The sequence below is a fragment of the Stegostoma tigrinum genome, chromosome 4, assembly GCF_030684315.1.
Source record: "Stegostoma tigrinum isolate sSteTig4 chromosome 4, sSteTig4.hap1, whole genome shotgun sequence".
In the NCBI taxonomy this organism is placed as follows: Eukaryota; Metazoa; Chordata; class Chondrichthyes; order Orectolobiformes; family Stegostomatidae; genus Stegostoma; species Stegostoma tigrinum.
The window spans coordinates 80,607,368-80,635,087 of NC_081357.1; the positions used below are offsets into that span (position 1 = coordinate 80,607,368).

Genomic DNA, 27,720 nt, shown 5'->3' on the forward strand with positions numbered 1-27,720 from the left:
CTTTCTACCTGTTTGTCCAATGTAGTGTTTGTCACAGTTCTTTCAAGGTATTTTGTAGATGACGTTCGTTTTGCTTGTTGTCTGTATAGGGTCTTTTAAGTTCATTAGCTGCTGTTTTAGTGTGTTGGTGGGTTTGTGGGCTACCCTGATCCCAAGAGGTCCGAGTAGTCTGGCAGTCATTTCAGAAATGTCTTTGATGTAGGGGAGGGTGGTTATGGTTTCTGGGCCCATTTTGTCTGTTTGTTTGGGTTTGTTGCTGAGAAATCGGCAGACTGTGTTCATTGGGTACTCATCCTTTTTGAATACGCTGTATAGGTGATTTTCTTCTGCTCTTTGTAGTTCCTCTGTGCTGCAGTGTGTGGTGGCTCATTGGAATAATGTTCGAATGCAGCTTCGTTTGTGGGTGTTCGGATGGTTGCTCCTGTAGTTCAGTATTTGGTCCGTATGTGTTGTTTTCCTGTAGATGCTGGTTTGAAGTTTCCCCATTGAATGTTCGTTCTACTGTGATGTCTAGGAATGGCAGTTTGTTGTTGTTTTCCTCCTTTTTTGTGAATGTTGTTATGCCAGTAAGGGTATTATTGATGGTCTTGAAGGTTTCCTCTAATTTTGTTTTGTTTAGTGATGACAAAGGTGTCATCCACGTAGCGGACCCAAAGTTTGGGTTGGATGATTGGCAGAGCTGTTTGTTCAAGTGTCTGCATTACTGCCTCTGCTAAGAACCCTGATATCGGATATCCCATGGGTGTACCGTTGATTTGTCTGTAGGTTTTGTTATTGAAAGTGAAGTGGGTGGTAAGGCATAGGTCCACTAGCTTGATTACATTCTCCTTGCTGATGAGGTTGGTGGTGTCTGGTGTATGTGTCTTTGGTTCTTCTAATAGTGTAGTCAGTGTTTCTTTGGCCAGGTTGATGTTGATGGATGTGAACAGGGCTGTTACGTCAAAGGAGACCATTATTTCAGCCTCTTCTATCTTGGTGTTCAGGAATTCTTGGGTGGAGCGAATGGAGTGGCGAGTCTTCTACTAGGTGTTTTAGTCTTTGGTGTAGTTCCTTGGCTAATCTGCAGGTTGGTGTTCCAGGTAGTGACACCATGGGTCCGAGGGGGGCTCCTGGTTTGTGAATTTTTGGTAGTCCGTAGAAGCGTGGTGTGTTGGATCCATCTGGTTTCATTTTTTGGAAGTCTCTCTTGTTTAATTCTCCAGATTTTTGAAGTTTTTTGAGTAAGGCTGTGATTCGGTTCTCTAGTTGTGGGGTCGGGTCTATCGCCACCTGTTGGTATGTGTTGGTATCTGCAAGCAGTGCGTTCGCTTTCTCAACGTAGTCTGTTCGGTTTAAAACGACTGTCAAGCGTCCTTTGTCTGCAGGTAGGATAACGATGTTTTTATCTTTTTTGAGTCCTTTTAGGGCTTTCCTTTCTTGTGTATTGAGTGTGTGTTTTCTTCCTTTTTCCTGCTTAATGTTGGTGCGACTGTCTGATGGTTTGCTGGGTTTCTTCTGTGAGTTTGTTGTCTTTCAGTGTTGTTTCTAACGCTGCTAAGAAATCTTTCTTGTCCGCATCCCGGAAGTTGTAATTTAATCCTCTTACTAAGACGGCTTTTTCAGTGTCTGTTAATGGTCGGTCAGATAAATTTTTTTTCCAAGCTTCTGTGTTGTTATTTTGTGTGAGCTTGTCTAGTATTTTCTGCAGATCTAGTTTTTTCGTTTTCTGTGTTTGCCGTTGACTGATGGCTATGGCTCATTGTACTGTGTCTGTCCATTCGTGGTCTGTCGCGTTAGGTGAGTAAAGTTTTTTGGCCTAAAATTTCCCGGTTGTATTTACGGAGTCTGTTGTGGGCATCATTGATCATTTCTCTAAGCATTCTGCGGCCGTTTTGCTCAGCTATTCTTTTGGCGTAGCGGACCCAAACAGGCAGAAAGCTAGCCACCAGGATACAGGAACATCAACTAGCCACAAAACGACATGACCCACTATCACTCGTATCCCTACATACAGATGAGGAAGGACACCACTTTGATTGGGACAACACATCCATCCTAGGACGAGCCAAACAGAGACATGCATGAGAATTCCTAGAAGCATGGCATTCCAACCGGAACTCCATCAACAAACACACTGATTTGGAGCCCATCTACCATCCTCTGAGAAAAAGAACAGGAAATTACATCACCAACATGGGAAATGACATCACCAACCCAAGGAAACCTAAACATATAAACCGAAAGCGGGACATAACACCAGCGCGTCGGAGGTTCACTGATGATGTAACCTAGAATGCTGACGAAACATCTGAAAACGATCCTTCCAGCTCAGCGAGCAAACTCACATCCAGAACCTCAACCTGAGCTACAAATCTTCTCAAACCTCGCTAACATCCAATCATTTTCCTGCTTTGGGTGCAGTCCTGGGATGCCTGTACAAACGCTTCTCAATTATTATGTTCTCCAACTTTAAACACTTGGCTAACTTCCTCATTTAGGTCTATTGTTTACTGTACTATGGTGAAACAGTCTGGAATAGTTTTTGAATTTACAGATGATAATAGGAAAGTAAATCTGTTGTTTTGTTTTACCTGATCAAGTAACATCTTCTTAAATGCCACAGTTTTGCTCTTTCCGACAACAAGGCGATCTAGTAATTTATACCATGCTCCAAGAACAGGACCCTATGGTAAAGGGGTTAAAATAAACACACAATGACATCACTTAAGTGACTGGGAATTGTAATTTCAAAAGTGTTTACAGTGAATCAATAATGTCAAAACTACCCTTGCATGGAGGGTATAACTGTGCCAAGTCTGCTGAATTTTCAGCTGATCTCTCCCCAACACATCTTGAGTATTGGAATGGAGAGCAGTCATAGTATCAAATAATTACTAATATGAAATTATCTGCCTTATGTTAGATTACTTTTTTACTTTATCACTACATGATGAATTAGAGATGTGGCTAAAGAGTTGCTGCCATCGTCTCCAATTCTTTTCCTTTGTAGTTATTACATACAGTGGCTCATACCACATTAAAAGGACCCACAGAAATCAATACTCCTCTAGTTACTTAGTCATAGAATCCAACTGCAAGAAGACAGGCCCTTCGGCCCAAACTGGTCCATGCCGACCAAAACATCCATCCATGCTAACCGTGTTTCCGTGCAATTGCCCATATCCTCCTAAATCTTTCTTATCTGTGCGTTCATCTAAATGTCTTTTAAATTTTGTTAATGTACCTGCCTCAACCACTTCTGCTGGCAACTCATTCCAGATATGTACAACCCTCTGTGTAAAAAAAGCTGCCCCTCAGGTTCCCATGTATTCCTTTCCCTCTTACCTTAAACTCATGCCCTCTAGTTTTCGAGTCCCTAACCCTGGGAAAAAGACAGTGCATTCACCCCTTCCATGCCTCTCATGATTTTATACACTTCTAAAAGATTCCCCCCCTCAGTCTCCTATACGCTAAAGAAAAAAGAATCCTAGCCTTTCCTACCTCGAAATAATCTTTCATTTAGCACAGAGAATAAAAACCCCAGGGGTGGAAATCATCAGGTTCGAGAGCCTTGTCAGTCTTTTGTAGCCTTATTTTTTCTAGTAGTGTTTCCTTGCCTAGACTAACTTTTGTGAGTTCTAGTCCTTGATTTATTATTAAAATGTCAGGAATATTATCTTTGGAATACATTACCCCCTCTTTACCTACAACAATGACTGGCAAATATTATTCAATGAGTCTGGCAACTTTTTAAAAAAATCTTGCATCAGGTTTTTAAAAGGGGCTAGGTAATTCCTGAATTGTCTTTGTGTAAATCTTGATTTCCCACTAGTGCATGCAGGCCTTTTAGGCCTGATGCCAGGAATGCTCTTTGGCGGACTGGTTCAGAATCAATGGGATGAACGGCCTCTTTCTGCGTTTTAGGGGTTCTACAGCTAATTTTTGTGAGTTTTCTGTCTCCAGGGCAACTTTTTTTTTGGGATATGTGCACCAACTTAACTTTGTGGCTTGACTTTGGTGTCAAAATGCCTTATCTTCATGGACATGATAACCCTGATGGTTGGCCAGCATTTGGTGTCTCTCAGGCAGTTTTGGAAATCCTTGAGGTCTCTCTCTTGTAAATACTGTTGTCCATATGCGCCAACATTTAGGTGCACCCATTTTTGTTTCAGTTTATTAGCTTGTTGGAATTTTGTGAATGTGCTGGTAAGTCAAACTCACCACATGCATAGAAACAAATGGCCACTGGAGCTTACCAATGCCACAGGCTTTGAAATTATTAGAAGTGATAAATTTGTCCGATGTGGTATTCCTCTGATCATTCTGCTGAAAATGTTGTTCTCAAGCCTCATCTGCTTGTGTAACTGTTTATGCATGGAACGGTTAAGTGTTATATGCTAACAAGCTTGATTCAAATTGTGAACCAGTTTTTGATTCTTTGAGAAATGAGTTAAGCTTAGGTATCAAATCAGATCGAATGGCAAAGCCCACAGTTGATTTGCCAGTCCTGTAGAATGTGTAGCTTCTGCCTCCTTTCTTAAGATGAGGCTCCTCATTGTACCTGCTCGGCATTCTGGCTCTTCCACAGCATCAATCTGCATGAGTGATTCATCAATAGGTCAGGAAGGCAGCCCGTTAACCTTCTTATCTCAGCTAAATACGGGTTACAAACATCATCAGCAAAACTGGCCTGAACAATGAATTTAAAAATGGTTAATGCTATTTATTAATTTTGTTTCAATCTATCTTATAAGTTGGCCAGTTATTAACACATATTTATTGCTCAAATTATTTTAAATTTTCGAAAGACCATTTGAATCTCTCTTATTTTCCAGTGAAAGGATGGATAATGGCTGGCATCAACTCTTGGCAAATATAACAGATCTGCAATAGTTAGTTTGAAAGCAAGCAAACATGTCATAGGGTGTCACCTCTGACAAGTCTCTTTATAGGATGAAAACACTTTACCGCTGCTTGAAACTTCCTTGATACAAGACTTCTGTCCAAACTCCTTACTTGGAGATTATGCCTTCTGGTTCTAGAGTTTCCCAAGAGGGAAAGGCCTACCAGTCTTACCTGTCAATCCCATAGAATATTTTACATGCTTCTAAAATCCAAGTACAGAAAAAGGGAGGTGTAGCTCGCATACTAGAAACAGCACCAAAAAATTGTTTAGTCTGAGGTCAATGCTGAAAAATTGCATTTCAGTCATATATCACCTAGAGGAGTTGGACAATGAAATCTTGTAAGGAAAAGCTGTCAAAATCCTTGAATGTTCGTTAAGGTTGCCAGAAATCAATCACAAAAACAGCAGTGTAAAGCAAAAAGAGCCACATGCTCCCAAGAGTTTTGCAGGTCTGGGTGATTACTAATAAATCAATTAAATCCAAGACTCTGCAGTCAAAGGTAGTCAAATAAAATGGCTGACTTAAAAGTATAAAATTCAATGGCAAATGGGATGGTAAAGAGTAACAAATCCTAGCAGCCATCCAGGACCATTTTTTTTCATGTCAGCACAGATAGTTTGCATTCATTAGACACGACATCCGTTTAGTGCAGGGATATAGGGGCAAATTGCAGCGTCTATACTAGTGCCTTGGTTAAAAACAAACCAAAATAAAAGTACCTTCAACAACTACTGTATGCCCCAAAACATGAAGGTCAAATAAATATTTTTGATATCTATTTAGAGTGGTAATATGGGAAATGCTTCACATCAGCCGGGCATCAAACCAAAAACCCTCTTCCCCAGATGACTTGCTGCATAGTACTTTACCCATTCAGTAGTCACCTCTTCCGACTGAAATTTATGCTGGCAGAACTAACAAAAGCTTGAAATGGTAAGAGTGATCCTTACGTGAAATCAGAACAACAAGCACAAGGCTTTCAGAAGAGGGAATCTGCTGAAGAGGATTAGAATAAATTGAGAAAAGTTATGAAAAGGAATTGAAGGAGTGAAATTAACAAACATCAGTTACAATATTAAAAATAACAAAGAATTTTTAAAATCTTTATTTTACTTCCGAAAAGGGAAATAAAACTTCTAGGCATACGGCATGGAAACAGACCCTTTGTTTCAACTCGTCTATGCTGACCAAACTAAACTAGTCCCATTTGCCTGCGTTTGGCCCATCGCCCTCTAAACCCTTCCCATTCATGTACCTATCCAAATGTCTTTCAAATGCTGCATTTATGCCTGCCTCTACCACTTACTCTGGCAGTTCATTCCACATACACAACGCTCTCTATGTGAAAAAGCTGTCCCCTCAGGTCCGTTTTAAATCTTTCTCCTCTCACCTTAAACCTGTGCCCTCAGTTTTGGACTCCCCTAATCTAGGGAAAAGACCTTAGCTATTAACCTTATCTGTCTGTCTCAGGATTATATAAACCTCTAGAATGCCATCCCTCAACCTCCTAATTTTCAGGGAAAAAGTCCCAGCCTATACAGCCTCTCCTTATAACTCAAATTCTCCAGTCCTGGTAACATCCGTGTAAATCTTTTGGCACCCTTTCCAGTTTAATAACCTCCTTCCCAGAACTGTGCGCAGTACTCCAAAGGTGACCTCACTAATTTCCTGTACAGCCACAACATGACATTCCAACTCCTATATTCAATGCTCAGCACAAATGTCCACAAAGTAATACTAAAAGTCCAGGAGACCAAATTAGCTTAACTGATTTTATTTTGATAATCAGAGTGCATAGTCTGGCCGTGCTTGGAAACACCCAACTGTGGCACTTACTGGAGTTCAACAAACGGACATTGGGCAGAACAACAACAAACAAAAAGCAGATATGGAGAGAATCCAACCATCTTCCCTTGATGTTCATTGGCATTACCATCACTGGATCCTTCACTATTCTGGGGCTACAACTAAATTGGATCAGCCTTAAAAGTTTAGTAGCTAGACAAGAAGGTCAGAGGTTAGGAATCCTGCAGTGAGTAACTCTCTTCCCACTTCCTTAAAGCCTATCTGCCACCTACAAGACATTAGCCAGGAGTGTGATGGAATACTCCCCACTTGCATGGATGACTAAAGTTCCATAATACTCAAGAAGATTGATACTAACTAAGGCAAAATAGCCAGCTTGATTGGTGCCACAACTTAAAACTACACTCCCATCACCACTGTCATACAGTAGCTGCAGTATGCATTATTTACAAGATGCAACGTTGCCTTTCACTAAGACTTCTTAGCACATGTCAAACCTGCAAATTCTCCTTTGTCAAAACATAAAGGATAACAGATACATTGAACACCACCATCTGCAAGTTCATGTCTAAGTCACACACCGTTTCACTTAGAACTATATTGCCATTCCTTCATTGTAGCTAGAACAATATCCTGGAACTCTCCAAAAGTACTCGGGGGAATGTACACCACTTGGACTACAGTAGTTTAAGGTGGCAGCTCATCACCACTTTTGCAAGGCAATTAGGGATGTTCAACAAATTCTGACTTCCCCAGTGATGTTCACACTGCATGAAAGAATTTAAAACAGCACATGCTGCCTTAGCTTGCGTAATGTGGTGCAATGAAAACAATTTATCTCTCAATGTTGGCAAAAGTAAAGAACTGATCCTTGACTTCAGAAAGAAAGGATAACATGTCCCCATCTATATCAACGGAATTGAGGCGGAGAAGGTGAAGAGCATCAAATTCCTCAGAGTGATGATAACCTGTCCTGGATTTCCCATGTAGAAGCAACAGTCAAGAAGGCACAACAATGCCTCTTCCTCAGGTAGCACAGGAAATTTGGCAAGTCCATAAAGTCGTTCACCAACTTTTGCAGATGCACCACTAAAGGTGGACCGCCCAGGTGCATAATGGCCTGGTATGGCAATTGCTCTGAGCAGGACCATAAGAAACTACATAAGGTTGTGTGCACAGCCCAGACTATCACAGAAGCCAACCTTCCATTCACAGACTCTATTTATATGTCTCGCTTGTCTTACCATGGAAAGGCTGCCAACATCATCAAAGACACGTAACACCCTGGTAATGATCTTCTACAACTTCTTCCGTCAGGCAGATGATACAGAAGCCTGAACAAGCTCGAGCAGGTTCAGGAACAGCTTCTTCCTCACAGTTATCAGACTCACGAACGGACTCTGTAGCCTCAAAAAACACTGATCTTGCTAACACTGATCTCGCCTAGGACACACCTTGTGCAATGTAACCTGTGTCTCTGTCTATGACTTTTTGATCTGCATATCCTTTGCTTACTGTGATCTGCCTGTACCACTCATAAACAAAACTTTTCACTGTATTTCAGTAAACGTGACAAAATAAATAAATCAGCGCTTACCATTGTGAAGAATCTGAATCCAACACTGCCCTGGAGAGTTGTTAGTCACACACTCCGCTACAAAGTCACTGACAGTGGGATGACCTGTTTCTAACTTACATGAGCGTAAATTATAAAAGATGTGAGGTACCTAACTCACGCTAAATATCATACATTCCTGAATTATAAAACAAAGTACAGATGGAAATTTGGTAAATCAATATCATTGTTTTTAAAAAGTTCACTAGTTTTAACGGAGACTCCGGCCAGGACATAAAAATAGGAATAAGAATGGACCACACAGCCATTAAGTCTGCTCTGCCATTCAACGTAATTGTGGTAATGTTGGGCTTACATATGGATGTATAAAGGTCCAATGAAACTTTTCAAATAAGAGCTGGCAGTTTCTCTTCAATCTTGAACCCTTAAACAACATCACTTGAATAAATAATGTGGTTATTATCACTATTTCTTATTGCACCCAATTAACTGTAAAGTCGTTTAGAATGCCCTGAAGTTTTGAAATAAGTGTGATAATTGTAAGTTAGACCTGAAATCTGGCTCTGTGTTTTAGAGCAATGTCACAGAGTAACAGCAGGTAGATGATAGAGATGGTGGTAAAGGGCAGTGAACCCATGCTCTTTACTTTTTTGACAGTCTTCCCATAAAGTGGAGCTAAACTCTATACACAATTCTTCACACAAAATATTCTTATAATGCTTTTGTGCCAATTCACCATCCCATCCAGGCTTCTATATTCTCTACATTGTAGCACAGAATTTCATATTCCATTAGCTTTCTTAAGGCTTCATTCGCTAGGGAAACAAAACGTTGCTCTTTCAAATCGTTCAGCTTACCTCTATTTACAGTACAAGTATTAAATTTTCATTTGTCAAAAGTAACCGTTCACTCATATTTACTGACACTGAATTACATCTTCTGCCTTTTTGACCATTTGCTCATTTTATCAACCGGTAGCAAGTTTAAATAATCCCTAATTATAAATCTTTCCACAACCCATGTCTAAAAGGTCCTCCAGCTCTGCAATTTGGAAAGCTCCACTCCAATCCTGGCCTTGAATTCATTCCTCATTTTTTCACCCACCACAAATGATAGCGCTTTCAGCTGCATTGTTGCGTTCTCCAGATTCTCTCCAGTTTATCTTGTCTCTCAACTTGTTATAGCACCTGGAAAAGCCTCTTCAGAATCTCTTTACAATCAAGTTGGTTACCCAATTTCCAATGCAGTTGCTTGCAGTCTTCATACCAGTTACTATCTATATTATACTTTGCAAGATTCAACTGTTAAGGGGCGTTAAAATATTTGGTCATTTCACATTATGTTTTAAACATGAGCTGTAATATTATTGCCATTTTGCATCATTTGTTCTGTTCCATATAACACTCATTTTAGAATCTGCAGTTACCACATAAATTAATCCAACAGTGGTCATCCTGAGCGTCCTTTTTGTGTCATGATTTGCCCATCCTTGTCGTTCAACCAGTTGTTGTGAAATTACATCACTGCATCCAACCAAAGTACCTGCAAAATTGAAGTACAATCATTAACAGCATTGAAAACCTTCTCAGTATAAAAATTTGGGAGTTTTGATCAGACCTCAATAATTGAATTCAGAAGTTATGTTAATCCACATAAAATTCATGTGTCACCAATTCAAAACTCAAATATCAGAAATAATTGATGTAAAATATGTATAAATGACACACCTTTTATCATTAAAGCTCAAATTATTTGCTGAATTTATCTCATCCATCACATCTGACAAACCTGCAGAAGTCACTCAGGTATGAATTTCTCTATTTATTCAAAATGGTATTTTTCAGTGCTCTTCACTGTAGAAGCTACTTTTAACTTCCCAGAACTAATATATCAAAAATAGCTATATATCAGGAAATGGAAAGGGGAGAGGGATTCAAGAAAATTACAAGTAGCTGAGAAAGTTGCTAGAGCTGTGAGCTAACAAGTTTCCAGGTCCTGACACACTTCATCTTACAATCTTAAAAGTAGTGGCTGGTCAGGTAGTTCATGCATTGGCTCCATTAAATTTGAAAATAAACTATTTTGTTCAATCAGGGGCACAGCAGAGCAAAAAAAAAACTACAGTCCAGATTCACATCTGTCATAGAGAATATGATCAAGCAAAGTAACAAGCGTAAGGGAAAATCACTTCCAACAAATTTTACAGAATTCTTTGAGATGGTAACAAACAGGATAGATAAAAGGGGAAGTGGATTTTCAGAAGGCATTTGACGAGGTGCCTAACATAAGGCATCCTAAGTAAATAGTTCATGGTGTTGAAGGTAGTATATAGGCATGTATGGAGGATTAACTTACTAAAAGAAGACAGAGTTGGGGTAGGGCAGGGGTGGCATTTTCAGGATGGCATATGTAACTAGTGGTGCATCACAGGGTTCTGTTCTGGGGACACAATATATATTAATGATTTGAGTGAGGAAAGCGAGCGTACCATAGCTAAGTTTGCAGGTACCAAAAGTAGGTAGGAACACAGCTGGTGAGAATGAGACAGAGGCTGAAGTGAAATTAAGCAAGTGGGCAAAAACTTGCAGATGGACTCCTTGTGGGGAAACGTGCACTTTGGCAGGAAGAATAAAGTATCTTAATATTACTTAAAATGGAGAAAGACTGCAGAGCTATAAACACGACAAGACATTGGTCAGTCCACAACTGGAATACAGTGAACAGTTTGGGCCCCTTATCCAAGGAAAGACAATGATATTGCAGGCATTCCGGAGAAGAACGACTGGCCTGATATCAAGTATTGAAGGATGGTCATATGAGGAGAGGTTAAGTAGATTGGGACTGTACTCATTGGGTTAGAGAAGGAGAGACAACCTTATTGATACATAGAAGATTCATAGGGGATTTGACAAGGGAGATGTGGAACAGCTGTTTTCCAATGCGGGAGAGTCTACGACAAGAAGGCATAATTTCAGAATAAGGGATTGCTCATTTAGGGCTGAGACAATTTTTTGTGTCAGAGGATTCTTGAGACGAAGTATATTCAGAGCTGTGACAGACAAGATTTTTGATCAGTCAGGGAATCAAGGTTTTGAGGAAAAGGTAGGTAAGTGGAGTTCAGGAATACTGATCAATTATAAATCACATTGGATGGCGAAGCTTCAATGGCCTGAGTTACTTCTGTTCCTAGCATTTATGGTCTGATGGAAATTGTCAGAAGTTGTTATTAAAGATGTTATAGCAGGGTACATCGATAAGTTTAAGGTAATCAGGCAGAGTCAATACTGTTTTATAAAAGGGAAATCATATTTAACTAATCCATTGGATTTTGAATTCCAGAATATATAACATAGGAACGGTCATTTGGCCCATTTTATGCTGACCATTCTAAACTAATCCCACCTCCCTGCACATGGTTTGTATCCCTCTAGCCCATGCCTCGTCATGAGTCTAAATGCCTCTTAAATTTAGCTAACATATCAGCTGTTACCATCTCCTCTGACAGAGCGATCTAAGAATCTACCACACTCTGTAAAACAAAACTAACTTTCACATCGCTTGTGAACTTTCCTCTCTCACCTTAAACTTATGCCCTTTAGAATACTTCCAAACTGGGAAACAGACTCTTGACTATCTACCTTATCCACGCCTCAATTTTATACAATTTTAGCAGGTCACCCTGAACCACTGATATTCCAGCACAAAACAATCCAAGTTTGTCCAACCTTTCCTTCTCGCTACTATACTCCAATCCAGCTTACATTCTGGCAAACCTCTTTATCACCCTCTCCAAAGCCTCCACATTCTTTGTATAATGTGGTGACCAAAACTGAATACAATAATCTAAATGTGACTTAACCAAAGTCTTAAGCAACTGCAACATAACTTGCCAATTTTTACAGTCAATGCCCTGACTGATGATGGCAAGTACCTCAACTATTTGTGTTACCACTTTCAGGCAGCTATGAACTTGGACTCAAAGATCCCTCCGTATATCAACGCTGCTAAGTTTCTAAACATTTACTGTAAACTCTCATCTTGCACTTGACCTCCCAAAATGCATCTCTTCACACTTGTCCAGATTAAATTCTGTTTGCCATTTCTCCACCCAACTTTTCATCTACTATTTTCTGTTGTATCTTTTAATAAACTTCATCACTATCCACAACACCACCAAATTTCGTGTCATCTCCAAACTTACTAATCAGACCACCCACATTTTCATCAAGAACACTATTAATATCACAAACAACACAGATCTCAGCACTGACCCTTTCAGAACACCACTGGGCACAGACCTCCGGTCAGAAAAACACCTTTCCACAACCACCCTCAAACTTCTATAACCAAGCCAACTCATCACAGATTCCATATCACTTAATCTTCTGGACCAGCCTACCATGAGGGACCTTGTCAAGTGGTTCTATAAAGTCCAAGTAGAGAAGGTCTATTATCACCTCCTCAAAAAAATCAAGTTTGTGAGACAAGATGTTGCCTGCATAAAGCCATGCTGACTATCCCCAATAAATCCATTCTTCTCCTAATGCAAATAAATCCTGTCCCGAAATATCTTCTCCAATAATCTCCCAACCACTGATGTATATAATTACCTGGATTCTACCAGGTGTCCTTTTTGAACAAAGGAACAACATTGGCTATTCTCTATTCTTCTAGAACCTCACCTGTAGCTAAACAGGATTCAAAGATCTCTGTCAAGGCACTGAGGTTTAACCTATGCTAATTTTCTTCAAGAATTTTCAGAAGATATGATGTTATAAAGACCACAATTGAAAATAAAAACATGATGTAGGGGTAAAATGTTGGCATGGACAGAAGATTGACTAACAGGAAAATGAAGAGTTACATAGATAGGTCCATTCTGGTTGCCAATATATCATGGAGTACCACAGAGGTCACACAGCCTCAACTTTTAAAACTTCTATAAATGACTTAGATGAATGGACTGAAAATATGGTTATTAAATTTGATAGGCAGACTAGAAGTCGTGAACATGACACAGAATCGTTGAACCCATAGGAAACAGGCCATTTGGCCCAACAAATCCACACTGACTCAAAGCCCCCACAATCATCTCACCCCTCCGCCCACCCCGCTCCCCATACCCTGCAAATCTACATTTTCCATGATTAAAGCACCGAACCTACACAGACCATGGTCAATCCACCCAAACAGCACATCTCTGGACTATGGGAGGGAACCGAAACACCCAGCAGAAACCCATGCAGACACAGGGAGAATGTGCACATATAGTTGTCTGAGGCTGGAACTGAACACCGATCCCAGTCCTTCCCTTCTGCCTTTTGAAGTGCTGAAATGTTAACTGTTTCTCTTCAAATATATTGCTAAATCCTGAGTATTTTCAGCACTTTCTATTTTATTTACAAATATATGGGTAAAACCAACTGTGAAACATCACAACAACTTTGTTGTAAAGAATATTACTTTAAAAACATGAATCTCAAAAGAGGAGTACCGTCTATACAATGTTCTGCGTAATGGTGTAAAAAGACAGTTCCTGTTTTACACCAAAAGATGCGTGAGGGGGTAGTGTGCTGGTGAAAGTTTTCTCGCTTACAGGTATCATCCCAACTTGACAGAATATCCAGTGATGCCCAGATTTTCAAAAAATTACAAATGTGGAACAACATTGGTTAGTATTTCGCAAGGCCGGTTCCAGTCCAGCATTATAGTTAGACTACAGCACAGATGTCGAGAGAAGAAAGAATCAGCAAAACTTCTACAAACCTAATTTAGAACATAGAGAGGTGGCAATGAGAAAAAGATAGGCCAAGTGAGTTGGTAAACACCTGGCAAATTGACAATGTGGGAAAATGTGAAACCATCTATTTTGGCAGGAAGAATAAACAAGCACATTTTGCAATTGGAGAAAGAACGCAGAAAAACCTTGATGTCTGAAATGTGAAAGGCTAGTATGCAGGACCAAGTAGTAATTTGGAAAAGCTGATAGAATGTCATAATTTATTGTTCGGTGAATTGAATACAAAAACGGAGATAATATTTCAGGTACACAAACATTGTTGAGGCTACAAATTGAGTTCAGTATTGGCATCCTTATTTAAAGGATGGGTGCAAATGCATTGGAAGCAGTTTGAGAAAGTTTATCAGACTAATACCTGGAATGGGCAGGTTTTCCTGAGGGAAGGTTGGACAAGTTAAGCTGATATCCACTGGGATGTGGAAGAGAAAGAAGCAAACTGATCGAAACATATAAAATTCTGAGTGCGCTTAACAGGGTGAATGTATCCTCTTGTGGGAGAATCTAGAATCGGGGTCACCATTTAAAAATAATGGTTATCCATTTAAGACAAAAGGTGAGAGGAATTTGCTTTGTTGCGCATAACCGGTGAGTCTTTTGAACTCTCTTCCTTTAATATGGTAAAAGCAGAAATATTGAATATTTTAAACTCAGGAGGCAGATACATTTTTGATAAGCAAGAGAGTGATACATTATTTGGGGCAGACAGTAATATAGAGATGGGGCTACAATTAGATCGGACATCATCTTATTGAAATAAGAGAACAGGTTTGATGGGCCAAGTGGCCTACTCCTGCTCCTAACCTGTATGTTCCTCTTCATACGAGATCAAAGCTTGGGTCTGCATCAGTACCTCATACATCAGTGCAACTGAGATCTGTAAATCAAATAGTCAGGTTTTTCACAGAATACCTTTCTTTAGATCATTATACCACCAATTCAGTGAATAGCACACTGCTTTGCAATGTTTTCAAATGTAATTATCATTTTAAAATTATAAGGAATTGTTCAAACGTTTCACACTTGCCTGGATAAGTGCAGCTTCAACAATGCTTAAGAAGCTTGACACCATGCAGATCAAAGCAATCGCTTCATTGGCACCACGTCCATATATACATATCCACTCCCTTCCCCACTGACGCTCAGTGTGTCCTATCTGCAAAATACACTGCAGAAATTCACCAAATACCCCGAGACGGCATTCTCCAAAGCCCTGACCACTACCACTCAAAGAACATGGCAGCAAATATGGAAAACATCCATCCGCGGCAGGTTTTCCTCCAAGCCACTCACCGTGCTGACCTCGAAAACAAAAAAAATCACCATTTCTTCAAAGTCTTTGATATCCCTCCCTAACAACATTGTGGGTTTACCTGCAGTAGGTCAAGGCGGCAGCTCATCACCATCAAGAGCAACTAGGGACAGGCAATAATTGCTGGCGCAGACAATGACACCCACATCCCAGAAGTAAATAAAAGAAAGACACCCAAGCATTAATGACTGTCAGTCACTATGCAAATTCTAGATGTGAATTAAATTTCCTCTGCTCAATCCAAACACTGTATCCTCTTCTTTCGACTTGAGAATAATCTGTAGTAGAATGATCTCTTTTACTTCATGCACCAATAATATTGTAGAAATTGAGAAGCTGTCCCTATATTCTTCGGAGTTTTGGAGAATGAGGGGTGTTTTTTCTCCTTTAAATGAAATTATTTAACAGCTTTAAAGTGCAGATCGTGAAATGCTGCTCATGCTTTTTGAACTGCAGAACTAGGGTCCATAACCCCCGATTGTTGTTCAGAACCAAGAGAATTTCTTTATTCATAGTGCTGAGCCCCTTTGAAATGCTCTACTCTGGACAGGAATGGATTTTCAGTTTTTGAGTACATTCAAGAGAGAGGGAGAAGATATTTGGACAACAGAATCAGGGGATATGTGAACAGTATGATATAACAAGTGAAGCTGAAATAAACTATTGGTCATAATGTTCGAGTCATAATGTGAATGATGGAGCAAAATTGTGGCGTTGTTTCCTTCTGTTCCTAGCTCTTAGGTTCTTATGTAGAAGCTGTGGTTTAATAGTAATGCCACTTGTTAAGACATATCTTTTATTCTTCTATATTTTATTCAGAGACCGAAACGGAACAAGGATTTTCAGGTAAGCGATTCAATTACAGACAATCAATTTACAATTTTCATGTACTATCTGACAAGAGATTAGTTTCCAACCATATGTTCATGCCATCCCTAAGAATGCCCATTTCCTCCATAACATTGATTGATCTTGCTCCTGTATCATTTTATTTGTTGCTGATGCCTTCATTAAAGCCAACCTCTCATTCTGCCCTACATAATTTGAGCTATTCTAAATATATGCCACCCATGTCCTAAATCACATCAAGTCCGATTCACCCACCACTTGTGCTCACAGATCTACACTAGTTCCTGGTAAAGCCATCCCTTCTTAAAAATTGCTTATCTTTGTCTCCAAAATCCCTCCATGGCTTTGCTCCCCTTCTGTGGAGGCTCCGCTGGTCTCCTGAACATATGATTTCAATTGATTCACCATTAGGAAACATACCTTTGGCTGACAAGGCCAAAACTCTGCACATCTTTCTCTAAACTATGTGGTAACACTATCTTGCCTTCCTCCTTTAAGATCCAGCCCAGAATGTACTGAGATAATGGCACAGCAACAATGTAGTGGGATTAGCAATCCAGAAGGCCAGGCTAATGCAATGGAGACATAGATTCAAATCCCACATTAGCAGCTGGAAATTAGATATAATTAATCTATCCGGAATTGAAAGCCGATCTCAATGACCATAACAGCTCACATTGATTATCGAAAAAAACAAAATCATTTTGTTCACCAAAATCATTTAGGGAAGGAAAATTTGCCATCCTTTCCCAGTCTGACTCTCAAGATACTCAAACCTATAGTCATATGACTGACTGCCTCAATAATGTTGCAAGCCATTCAGTTCAAAGACAATTAGGGAGTCATAACAAATGCTGGCCTTGCATGGAAATCATGTTGTTGATTGTTTCGGTACATGTGACAATAAATAAATCAAAGTAAAAACCTCTGTTTCCAAGTGGTACAGGCAGGTCATAGGAAGCTAAGGGCGTACAGATCAAAAAAACCTAGACAGAGGCGCATAGGTTACATTGTGCAGGGCATGCGCTAGGGGAGATCAACGTTAGCAAGATCAGCATTATTTCAGGCTAGACAGTCCATTCATCAGCCTGATAATGGCCAGAAAGAAGCTTTTCTTGAACCTACTCGTGCGTGTTCAGGCTTCTGGCAGAAGAGGTTCATCACTGAGATCACCACTGGGGTGGAATAGGTCTTTGATGATGTTGGCAGCCTTTCTGCAGCAGTGAGCCGTATAAACGGAGTCTGTGGATAGAAGGTTGGCTTCTGTGTCGGCCTGGGCTGTGCACACCACCTTCTGTAGTTTCTTACGGTCCTCGGAAGAGCAGTTGCTACACCAGGCTGTGATGTACCCAGACAATATGCTTTCAACGGTGCATCTGTAGAAGTTGGTGAAGGACGTTATGGACATGTCAAATTTCCTGTGCTGCCTGAGGAACAGACTTATAGAACATAGAACAATACAGTGCAGCACAGGCCCTTCGGCCCTCGATGTTGCACCAGCCTGTGAACTAATCTAAACCCCTCCCCCTACACTATCCCATCATCATCCATATGCTTATCCAAGGACTGTTTAAATGCCCCTAATGTGGCTGAGTTAACTACTTTAGCAGGCAGGGCATTCCATGCCCTTACCACTCTCCGAGCAAAGAACCTGCCTCTGACATCTGTATTAAATCTATCACCCCTCCATTTGTAGCTATGCCCCCTCGTACAAGCTGACATCATCATCCTCGGAAAAAGACTCTCACTGTCCACCCTATCTACTTCTCTGATCATCTTGAATGTCTCTATTAAATCCCCTCTTAGCCTTCTTCTCTCCAATGAGAAAAGACCCAAGTCCCTCAGCCTTTCTTCATAAGGCCTGCGCTCCAGACCAGGCAACGTCCTGGTAAATCTCCTCTGTACCTTTTCCAAAGCTTCCACATCCTTTCTGTAATGGGGCGACCAGAACTGCATGCAATATTCCAAGTGAGGCCGCACTAGCGTTTTGTACAGTTGCAGCATGACATCACGGGTCCGGAACTCAATCCCTCTACCAATAACACCTAACACACCATAAGCCTTCTTAACAGCGCTATCAACCTGGGTGGCAACTTTCAGGGATCTATGTACATGGACACCAAGATCCTTCTGCACTCCATTTGCCAACTTTGTTGTGCCTTCTTGACAATCGCATCTAGATGGCAAGTCCAGGACAAGTTCCCACGTTGATGTAGATGGGGGCATGTTCTCATTTCTTTTTGAACTCAATGATCAGTTCTTTAGTTTTGTCAACGTTGAGAAACAGAGATTGTTCTCATTGCATCACATCACCAAGCACCCCCATCTCTCTTCTGCAGTTTGACTGTCGTTGTTACCCCACTATGGTGTCGTTGTCAGCGAATTTGCAGATGGTTCAGAATTTGGTAACATAGTCATAGGTGTAATGTGAGTACAGTAAGGGACTGAGGACGCATCTTTGGGGGGCTCCGGTGTTGAGTGCTATTGTGGAGGAGGTGCAGTTACCTATCTTCACTGATTGTGGTCTGTGGGTCAGAAAGCTGAGGATCCAATCACGGAGGGTGAAGCCGAGACCAAGGTCATGGAGTTTTGAGATCAGTCTAGATGGGATTATGGTGTTCAAGACAGCGCTGCAGTCAATGAGCAGGTGTCTTTGATGTCCAGATGCTCCAGGGATGAGTGCAAGGTTAGGGATAGGACATGTTCTGTGGACCTGTTACATCAGTAGACACATAGCAGGGGACTGAGGTGGGCTGGGAGACTGGAGTTGATGCGGGCCATGACCAGCCTCTTGAAGCAGTTCGTGTTTATTGAGGTCAGAGCCATTGGGTGTAGATATTAAGGCAAGTTGCACGTGTTTTCTTAGGTACAGGGATGACGGTCTTCTTAAAGCAGGTGGGGACTTTAGCTTGTAGGAGGGAGAAGCTGAAGATGTGAGTGAATACCTCCATCAGTTGGTCTACATAAGATCTGAGTGTTTGGCCGGGAACACCTTCCAGACCCGTTGCTTTCTTTGCACTGACTTCCAGGAAAATCGATCTGATATCTGAAGCGGTGACAGATAGAACAGATGTGTCTGAGGCTGTTGAGGCAGGCACAACCACGCCGCTGGCAGTCTGTTTAAACCAAGTGCAGAAAGCATTTAGCATGTCAAGGAGAGATGTGTCTTTGCTATCTAGCACTGCTTCATTTTGTATCCTGCAATGTCGTTTAGTCCTTGCCAGTGGCAGCAGGAGTCTGTTTGGTAGGTTTGGGCCTCTAACTCGTGCTCCTCTATCATATTGTGGCTTATAGCACTGCCAGGAATTGTTGGATTTTTTAAAAATATCACCTTTAAGGCAACAATCCAAGTGATGGCGTAAGTCAGCCTACTTAGAATTAGGTTTATTGTCATGTGTATTCAACGTACCAAGTACAGGAGTACAGTGAAATGTGTACAACATCACCACATTAGGTGCCATCTTAGGTATAAAGAACCTAGGTGCAAATCTTAGGTACTAAAACAGATTAGGTAGAAAAAGAGAGAAATAAAGACATGAGACATATTTTCAACAAAGGTTATGTATGCGTTATCCTATGAAAGATTGAAGGATCTTGATATGGTCTGAAGTTTACAGCAAACAAATTCAAGCATTTTACGATGAAAAGCATTTAAAAACAAATCTAAAAATTGTTTCCGATTCATCTATATGACAACTTGGTCCAAAAAATTGGGATTAGTTTAAAATAGCATCATGGTTGGCAGAGACATGATGGGCCGAAGAAGCTGTTCTTATGCCGGACTGTCCTATGTTCTAAGTCAAAATCATTGTAAGTTCAAATCATCAAATTGAGTCCCTAAAAGTAAAGCAGCTTACTGCTTTAAAGCCATTACGGCAAGGTAGCAGGATAATGCAGAAGTTCAGTTTCTAATTTGAGGTACACCAATTTCAATATTATTAGACAGGATCTGGCAAATATAGACTGGGAGCAGCTACTTGCAGGTTAGTCTACGTTTGCAATATTTAATATCCTATCAATATTTGCTTGACTTCTTACAGTATATCATTGTCGTCCACTGAAGATGTATACTATAACTTCAAAATGTTAAACAAGCAAACAGAAGCAAATGCTCCTGCTGACACTGGCTCAACTTGCAATTTGTCAGTGACATATGGGTTGTGTCTGATGCGAAATGTCATTTTTCGGCAGGAGAAGCATGCATCCTGTCCGGACAATTAGCAGTCACCTGTCAAAGCAACTTATGACATTTCATCCTTCTGTTCTGTCAAAATGGTGGCGTGGTGGCATCTGCCTTTAAACAAAGTCTCCTTACAAAATGCCTTAATCCTATTTGCAAAATGCCAAAAGGTTTTGTGTGGCCACTCTTTGCCCTAATTTTTTTTAAGCACATTGCTGTTCTCTTTGCACTTCTGAAGGGCCTTCCTGTTTTAATGCTCTGTACCTAACATGTGCTTCCTTTTCTTTAAAAAGGAATAAAACCCTTGATATCCCCTGACATGCAGGATTTCCTGGTCTTGCTCTCCTTGCCCTTCCTCCATTACAGGAAACAGACTGCCCCAAAACTCCCACTATACTACTTTTAAAAGACTCTCACTTGCCAAACGTAGACTAACCTGCAAGTAGCTGCTCCCAGTCTATATTTGCCAGATCCTGTCTAATAATATTGAAATTGGTGTACCTCAAATTAGAAACTGAACTTCTGCATTATCCTGCTACCTTGCCGTAATGGCTTTGAAACTTACCGAGTTAAGGTCATCATCCCCAAATTGCTTGCCTATTGGAACTACAACCACTTGATCGACCTCATTCCCTAAGATTAGGTCTCGCACTACCCCATCTCGAGAAGGAGTATCTACGTATGGTAGAAAAGCTCTCCTGGGTGCATTTTAAAAATTCACCCCACCCAACCATTTTACACTAGGGCAATCCCAGTTAAAATCTCCTTCTAAACCCTATTCCTCTCTCACTTTTCTGCAATTTGCCTACACATCTGCTTCTCTATCTCCCCCCCCACCCAACCCCTGACTGTTGATAGGTCTATAGCATAATCCCAGAAAAGTGAAGGCCCCTTTTTTATTTTTACCCAGATTAACTTATCTGAAGAGTCCATAAGACATAGGAGTGGAAGTAAGGCCATTTGGCCCATCAAGTCCACTCTGCCATTTAAATCATGGCTGATGGGCATTTCAACTCCACTTCCCTACATTCTCCCCGTAGCTCTTGATTCCTTCTGAGATCAAGAATGTGTCGATCTCTGCCTTGAAGGCATCCAACGTTCCAGCCTCCACCGCACTACGTGGCAATGAATTCCACAAGCCCACCACTCTCTGGCTGAAGAAATGCCGTCTCATTTCAGCTTTAAATTTACCCCCTCTAATTTTAAGGCTGTGCCCACAGATCCTAGTCTCCTCGTCTAACGGAAACAACTTCCCAGCGTCCTCGCCTTCTAAACCGTACATTATCTTGGAAGTTTCTATTAGATCTCCCCTCAACCTTCTAAACTCTAATGAGTACAATCCCAGGATCCTTAGCCATTCATCATATGTTAAATCTACCATTCCAGGGATCATCCGCGTGAATCTCCGTTGGACACACTCCAGGGCTAGTATGTCCTTCCTGAGGTGTGGGGCGCAAAATTGGACACAATATTCTAAATGGGGCCTAACTAGAGCTTTATAAAGCCTCAGAAGCACATCGCTGCTTTTATATTCCAACTCTCTTGAGATAAATGACAACATTACATTTACTTTCTTAAACACAGTCTACCTGCAAGTTAACCTTTAGAGAATCCTGCACCAACACTCCCAGATCCCTTTGTCCTTCTGCTTTGCAAATTTTCTCACTGTTTAGAAAATAGTCCGTGCCTGTATTCTTTTTTCCAAAGTGCAAAACCTCACATTTACTCACATTGAATTTCATCAGCCATTTCCTGGACCACGCTCCTAAACTGTCTAAATCTTTCTGCAGCTTCCACACCTCCTCAGAACTACCTGCCTGACCACCTATCTTTGTATCATCAGCAAACTTCACCAGAATGCCCCCAGTCCTTTCATCCAGATCATTAACATATAAAGGTGAACAGCTGCGGCCCCAACACTGACCCCTGTGGGACACCACTCGTCACCGGTTGCCATTCCGAAAAAGAGCCTTTTATCCCAAATCTCTGCCTTCTGACAGACAGCCAATCCTCAATCCAAGCCAGTAGCTCACCTTGAACACTATGGGCCCTCACGTGGCTCAGCAGCCTCCCGTGAGGCACCATATCAAAGGCCTTTTGGAAGTCTAGATAGATAACATCTACTGGGTTTCCCTGTTCTAACATACTTGTCTTCTAACAGCTTCTCCCACATGACTGCAGTGATGGCCTCCTTTAACACGAATACAATCACCCATCTTTCTTACATTTCCCCGTTATGTCTGAAACATCGATGCTTTAGAATGTTGAGCTGCTAGTCCTGTCCTTCCTTCAACCATGTTTCAGTGATTGCCACTAGGGTGACCAATAGTACCGTTCCATTAACACAGCTGTAACAAAGTTACAGACTGCAACTTTAAAGCAACAAGAAAAGGATTCCAATTAACAGCTTACTGCATCACCCCTTTAACATTATTTTTGAGCAGTTTACTGTCAATTCAGATGTAAACAGTTAATCACACTCATTACATCTGCTGGACTAAAGTACAAAGAGTAGTAATTAGCTTCTGTTTTGAAATATGGACAATTGGGGCTCATTTTGGGGGAGGTGGGGCCTTGAGAAACAGGACGGTCTTCACTTGGACCAGACGGGCAATAATATCCTGGGTGGGAAATTTGCTAGTGCTATTTGGGTGGATTTAAACTAGCTCAGAAGGGGGATGGGAAACTGATGTGTAGTTCTAGTACACAGGAGGATGAGCGTAGGGAGGACATGGACAGGACCTCACTGTCACAGGAGTGTGCTGGCAGACAGCAAGCTGGATTGAAGTGTGTCTACTTTAACGCCAGGAGTATCCGGAATAAGGTAGGTGAGCTTGCAGCATGGATAGGTACCTGGGACTTCGATGTTGTGGCCATTTCGGAGACATGGATAGAGCGGGGTCAGGAATGGATGTTGCAAGTTCCAGGGTTTAGATCTTTCATTAAGGTCAGGGAAGGTGGTAAAAGAGGGGGAGGTGCGGCTTTGTTAGTCAAGGACAGTATAACGGTGGCTGAAAGAGCTTTTGACGAGGGCTCGTCTACTGAGGTGGTATGGGCTGAGGTCAGAAACAGGAGAGGAGAGGTAGCACTGCTGGGAGTTTTTTTTTTTAAATACAGGCCCCCGCAAAGTTCCAGGGATGTGGAGGAGTGGATCGGCAAAACTATTCCGGGCAGGAGTGAAAGGAACAGTTCATTATGGGAGACTTTAACTTCCTTAACATTGACTGGAAATGCTATAAATCTAGTACGTCGGATGGATCAGTTTTTGTCCAATGTATGCAGGACGGTTTCCTGACTCAGTATGTCGAAGGGCCAACAAGAGCGGAGGCCAAACTGGATCTGGTACTTGGTAATGAACCAGGCCAGGCGTTTGATTTAGTGGTAGTTGAGCACTTTGGAGAGCGTGACCATAATTCGGTTATGTTTACTTTAGCAATGGAAAGGGATAGGAACATGCCACAGGGCAAGAGTTATGGATGGGGGAAGGGCAATTATAATGCGATTAGGCAAGACTTAGGAGGCACAGAATGGGTTAGCAAAATGCAGGGGACGGAGACAATCAGAATGTGGAGCTGGTTTAAGGAACAGATATTGCGTGTCCTTGATAGGCATGTCCCCTGTCAGGCAGGGAGGAAGCGATAAGGTAAGGGAATCGTGGTTTACCAAAGAAGTTGTACCTCTTGTTAAGCGGAAGAAGGAGGCTTATGTGACGATGAGGCAAGATGGTTCAGATGAGGCGATGGAGAGTGACAGATTAGCAGGGAAGGATTTAAAGAGAGAGTTAAGAACAGTAAGGAGGGGACATGAGCAGACATTGGCAGGTAGAATAAAGGAGAACCCTAAAGCTTTCTATAGGTATGTGAGGAATAAGAGGATGACGAGGGTAGGAATAGGGCCAGTCAAAGACAGAAGTGGGAAGTTGTGTGTGGACCCTGTGGAGATTGGAGAGATGCTAAATGATTATTTCTCATCTGTTTTCACTGAGGAACAGGAGAATATTGGAGAGGAGATGACTGAATTATGGGCTACTAGAATTGAAAGGATTAAGGTTAGTAAGGAGGAGGCATTATCAATTCTAGAAGGTGTGAAGGTAGATAAATCCCCTGGGCCAGATGGGATTTTTCCGAGGATTCTCTGGGAAGCTAGGGAAGAGGTGGCGGACCCTTTGGCCTTGATCTTTGAGTCCTCTTTGTCTCCAGGTTTAGTACCAGAGTACTGGAGGATTGCAAATGTTGTGCCCTTGTTCAAGAAGGGCAGTAGGGATGACGCAGGTAATTATAGACCTCTGAGCCGTACGTCTGTTGTAGGCAAAGTTTTGGAAAGGATTATAAGAGATAGGATTTATAATCATCTAGCAAGCAACGCTTTGATTGGAGATAGTCAGCATGGATTTGTCAAGGGCAGGTCATGTCTCACAAACCTCTGACATTTTTGAGAAGGTGACCAAGCATGTGGATGAGGAAGGGGCAGTTGACGTGGTGTACGTGGACTTCAGTAAAGCCTTTGATAAGGTTCCACGTGGTAGGCTATTGGAGAAAATACTGAGGCACGGGATTAAGGGAGATTTAGCAGTTTGGATTAGAAACTTGCTTTCTGTAAGAAGGCAACGAGTGTGGTTGATAGAAAATATTCAGCCTGGAGTCAGGTTACTAGTGGTGTGCCTCAAGGATCTGTTTTGGGATCACTGCTGTTTGTCATTTTTATAAATGACTTGGACGCAGGCATAGATGGATGGGTTAGTAAGTTTGCAGATGACACTGAAGTCGGTGGAGTGGTGGACATTGTGGAAGAATGTTGCAGGTTGCAGGGAGTCTTGGATAAACCGAAAGGTGGCAAATGGAGTTTAATATGGATAAATGTGAGGTGATTCACTTTGGGAGGAATAATAGGAAGGTAGAATACCAGGTCAATAGAAGGATTCTTGGTAGTGTGGACGTGCAGAGGGATCTTGGTGTCCATGTACATAGATCCCTGAAAGTTGCCACCCAGGTTGATAGTTCCGTTCAAAAGGCTTATGGTGTGTCAGCTTTTATTGGTAGAGGGATTGAGTTCCGGAGCCATGATGTCATGCTGCAACTGTACAAAATGCTAGTGCGGCCTCACTTGGAATATTGCGTACAGTTCTGGTTACCCCATTACAGGAAGGACGTGGAAGCATTGGAAAAGGTGCAGAGGAGATTTACTCGGATGTTGCCTGGTCTGCAGCGAAGGTCTTATGAGGAAAGGCTGAGAGACTTGGGTCTGTTCTCATTGGAGAGAAGGCGGCTAAGAGGGGATTTAATAGAGACATACAAGATGATCAAAGGATTAGATAGGGTGGACAGCGAGAGTCTTTTTCCGGAGGATGATGACGTCAGCTTGTACGAGGGGGCACAGCTACAAATTGAGGGGTGATAGATTTAAGACAGATGTCAGAGGCAGTTTCTTTACTCAGAGAGTGGTAAGGGCGTGGAACACCCTGCCTGCCAATGTAGTTAACTCAGCCACATTAGGGGCATTTAAACAGTCCTTGGATAAGCATATGGATGATGATGGGATAGTGTAGGGGGAGGGGCTCAGATTAGTTCACAGGTCGGCACATCGAGGGCCAAAGGGACTGTTCTGCGTTGTATTGTTCTCTATTCTAACATGTTTCCCAAAAAGCAATATATTCACTTAGTTTAAGTATTTTCAAACAATGAGACTTGCTATTAACTCCATTGAGTTCAATTTCATTGGTTGTTTTGACCCAAGACTGAGTCTATACACTTGTTCTTGTCTCTTAAAGACAAGCGTGTCCTTTATTTGTATAACAGGACCCATGAGGGAGGTTAGTTTGGATATAAAATCCTTTTTTGACAGTTTCACGCACAGAAGTGTGTTCATTTGGGTCAGTACGCACCAAAAGTTCCTAACGTTACCTCCAATGAGATCTATACTTTATAACATTTACCTTTACTTTGTGCTATCATTTCAATTCAAAAGCTATTTCTAAAATAATGCTACATTTCTCTTTCGAGACCTTTTCCACCTCTTGCCTGGCAGCATGGATGGACTTCACTTAGAGGTGGTGGTGTAGCGGTAATGTCACTGGGCTAATAATCCAGAACTCCAAGCTATTGCTCTATTGAAATAGGTCTAAATTCCATCATTGCAGATGGTTAAATCTGAATTCCATATAATAAATATGGCTTAACGGCGACCATCTAACTATTGTCAACCGTCATAAAAAACCCACCAGATTCAATAATGTGGTTTAGGGCTGGGAATCTATAATCCTCACTTTGTCTGGCCAATGTGTGGCTCAGACCCATAGCAATATGGTTGACTCTTAGCTGCCTTCTGAAATGGCTCTAACAAGCCATTCAGATCAAGGGACAATTAGGAATGAGCAATAAATGCTGGCCCAGCTGACGATGTCCATATCTCCCATGATGGATAACAAAAAAAATTCATAGCACACAACAGATTTGTTAATAAGTTCCACAATGAACTTCAGGGGATTAGGAGATAAAGTGACCATCATTTCATAAAGTCATAAATGCTGGAAATTCCCAGGCTCAACAACTTGCTCAGTTACATGATTATGGGCCAATCATCAGTTTATGCCTGTTTGTTGTGAAGAAAGCCTGCCAGTGTTCTTGCTTTCTTTGCCATTCAGCAATCCCTGCCACAAACTGCTCAGGTTTGCACAGTAGACCGGTACAGAACCAACTTAATACAATGAATCCGACTAGGGTCTTAGAATTGTACAGCATGGAAACAGGCCTTTTGGCCCAACTCATCCGCGCCGGCCAAGACCCCATCATTAACAGACAAGACCTCCCCTAGTTTGTCTTACCAAAGTGGAACAACCCACATTTAAGTGCCATTCCTCAGCCTACTGGCCCAGTTGATCAAGATCCTGTTTTACTCTTAGATAACCTTCTTCATTGTCCAATATACCACCGATTTTGGTATCATCTGCAAGCTTATGCCTCCTATATTTTTATCCAAATCATTTATATAATGGCAAAACAGCGGATCCAACACTGAACCTTGCAGTATAGTGTTTGTCACAGGCCTCCAGTATGAACAACAACCTTCTACTACACCTTCCATCTCCTACCAGCAAACAACTTACATTAAATTACATAAGTTTCAGAAACCAGGTTATTGATCTAAGTGGAGTCTCAACACTTCACTTAGTATCATGGTCTTCAATGACTCAATTCCCTCAAAAGAACGATAAGTGGAAAGGAACAAAAGTTGGCCATTCAGTCCCTCAAGCATGTTTTGCCATTCAGTAGGTTCATGGCTAAAGAGACACTCCAGGTCCACTTTCCTGCCCTTTTC

At 41.5% G+C, this 27,720-nt stretch overlaps 1 protein-coding gene across 6 annotated transcripts in view; it reads right to left on the bottom strand.

Moving 5' to 3' along the window:
• mpv17 (mitochondrial inner membrane protein MPV17) overlaps positions 1 to 27,720 on the bottom strand; it is a 138,258-nt gene that overhangs the window by 77,126 nt on the left and 33,412 nt on the right. For 4 of the 6 annotated variants that reach the window (XM_048531858.2, XM_048531859.2, XM_048531857.2 and 1 more), the window contains exons 3-4: positions 9,695 to 9,810; positions 2,571 to 2,663 (exon numbers count right to left, since the gene is read on the bottom strand). In XM_048531858.2, the coding sequence (XP_048387815.1) occupies positions 2,571 to 2,663; positions 9,695 to 9,810 (209 nt within the window). Of the gene's footprint in view, positions 1 to 2,570; positions 2,664 to 9,694; positions 9,811 to 14,869; positions 14,943 to 27,720 lie in introns of those variants that run through there. The other 2 variants (XM_048531856.2, XM_059645471.1) reach the window with 2 other exon arrangements.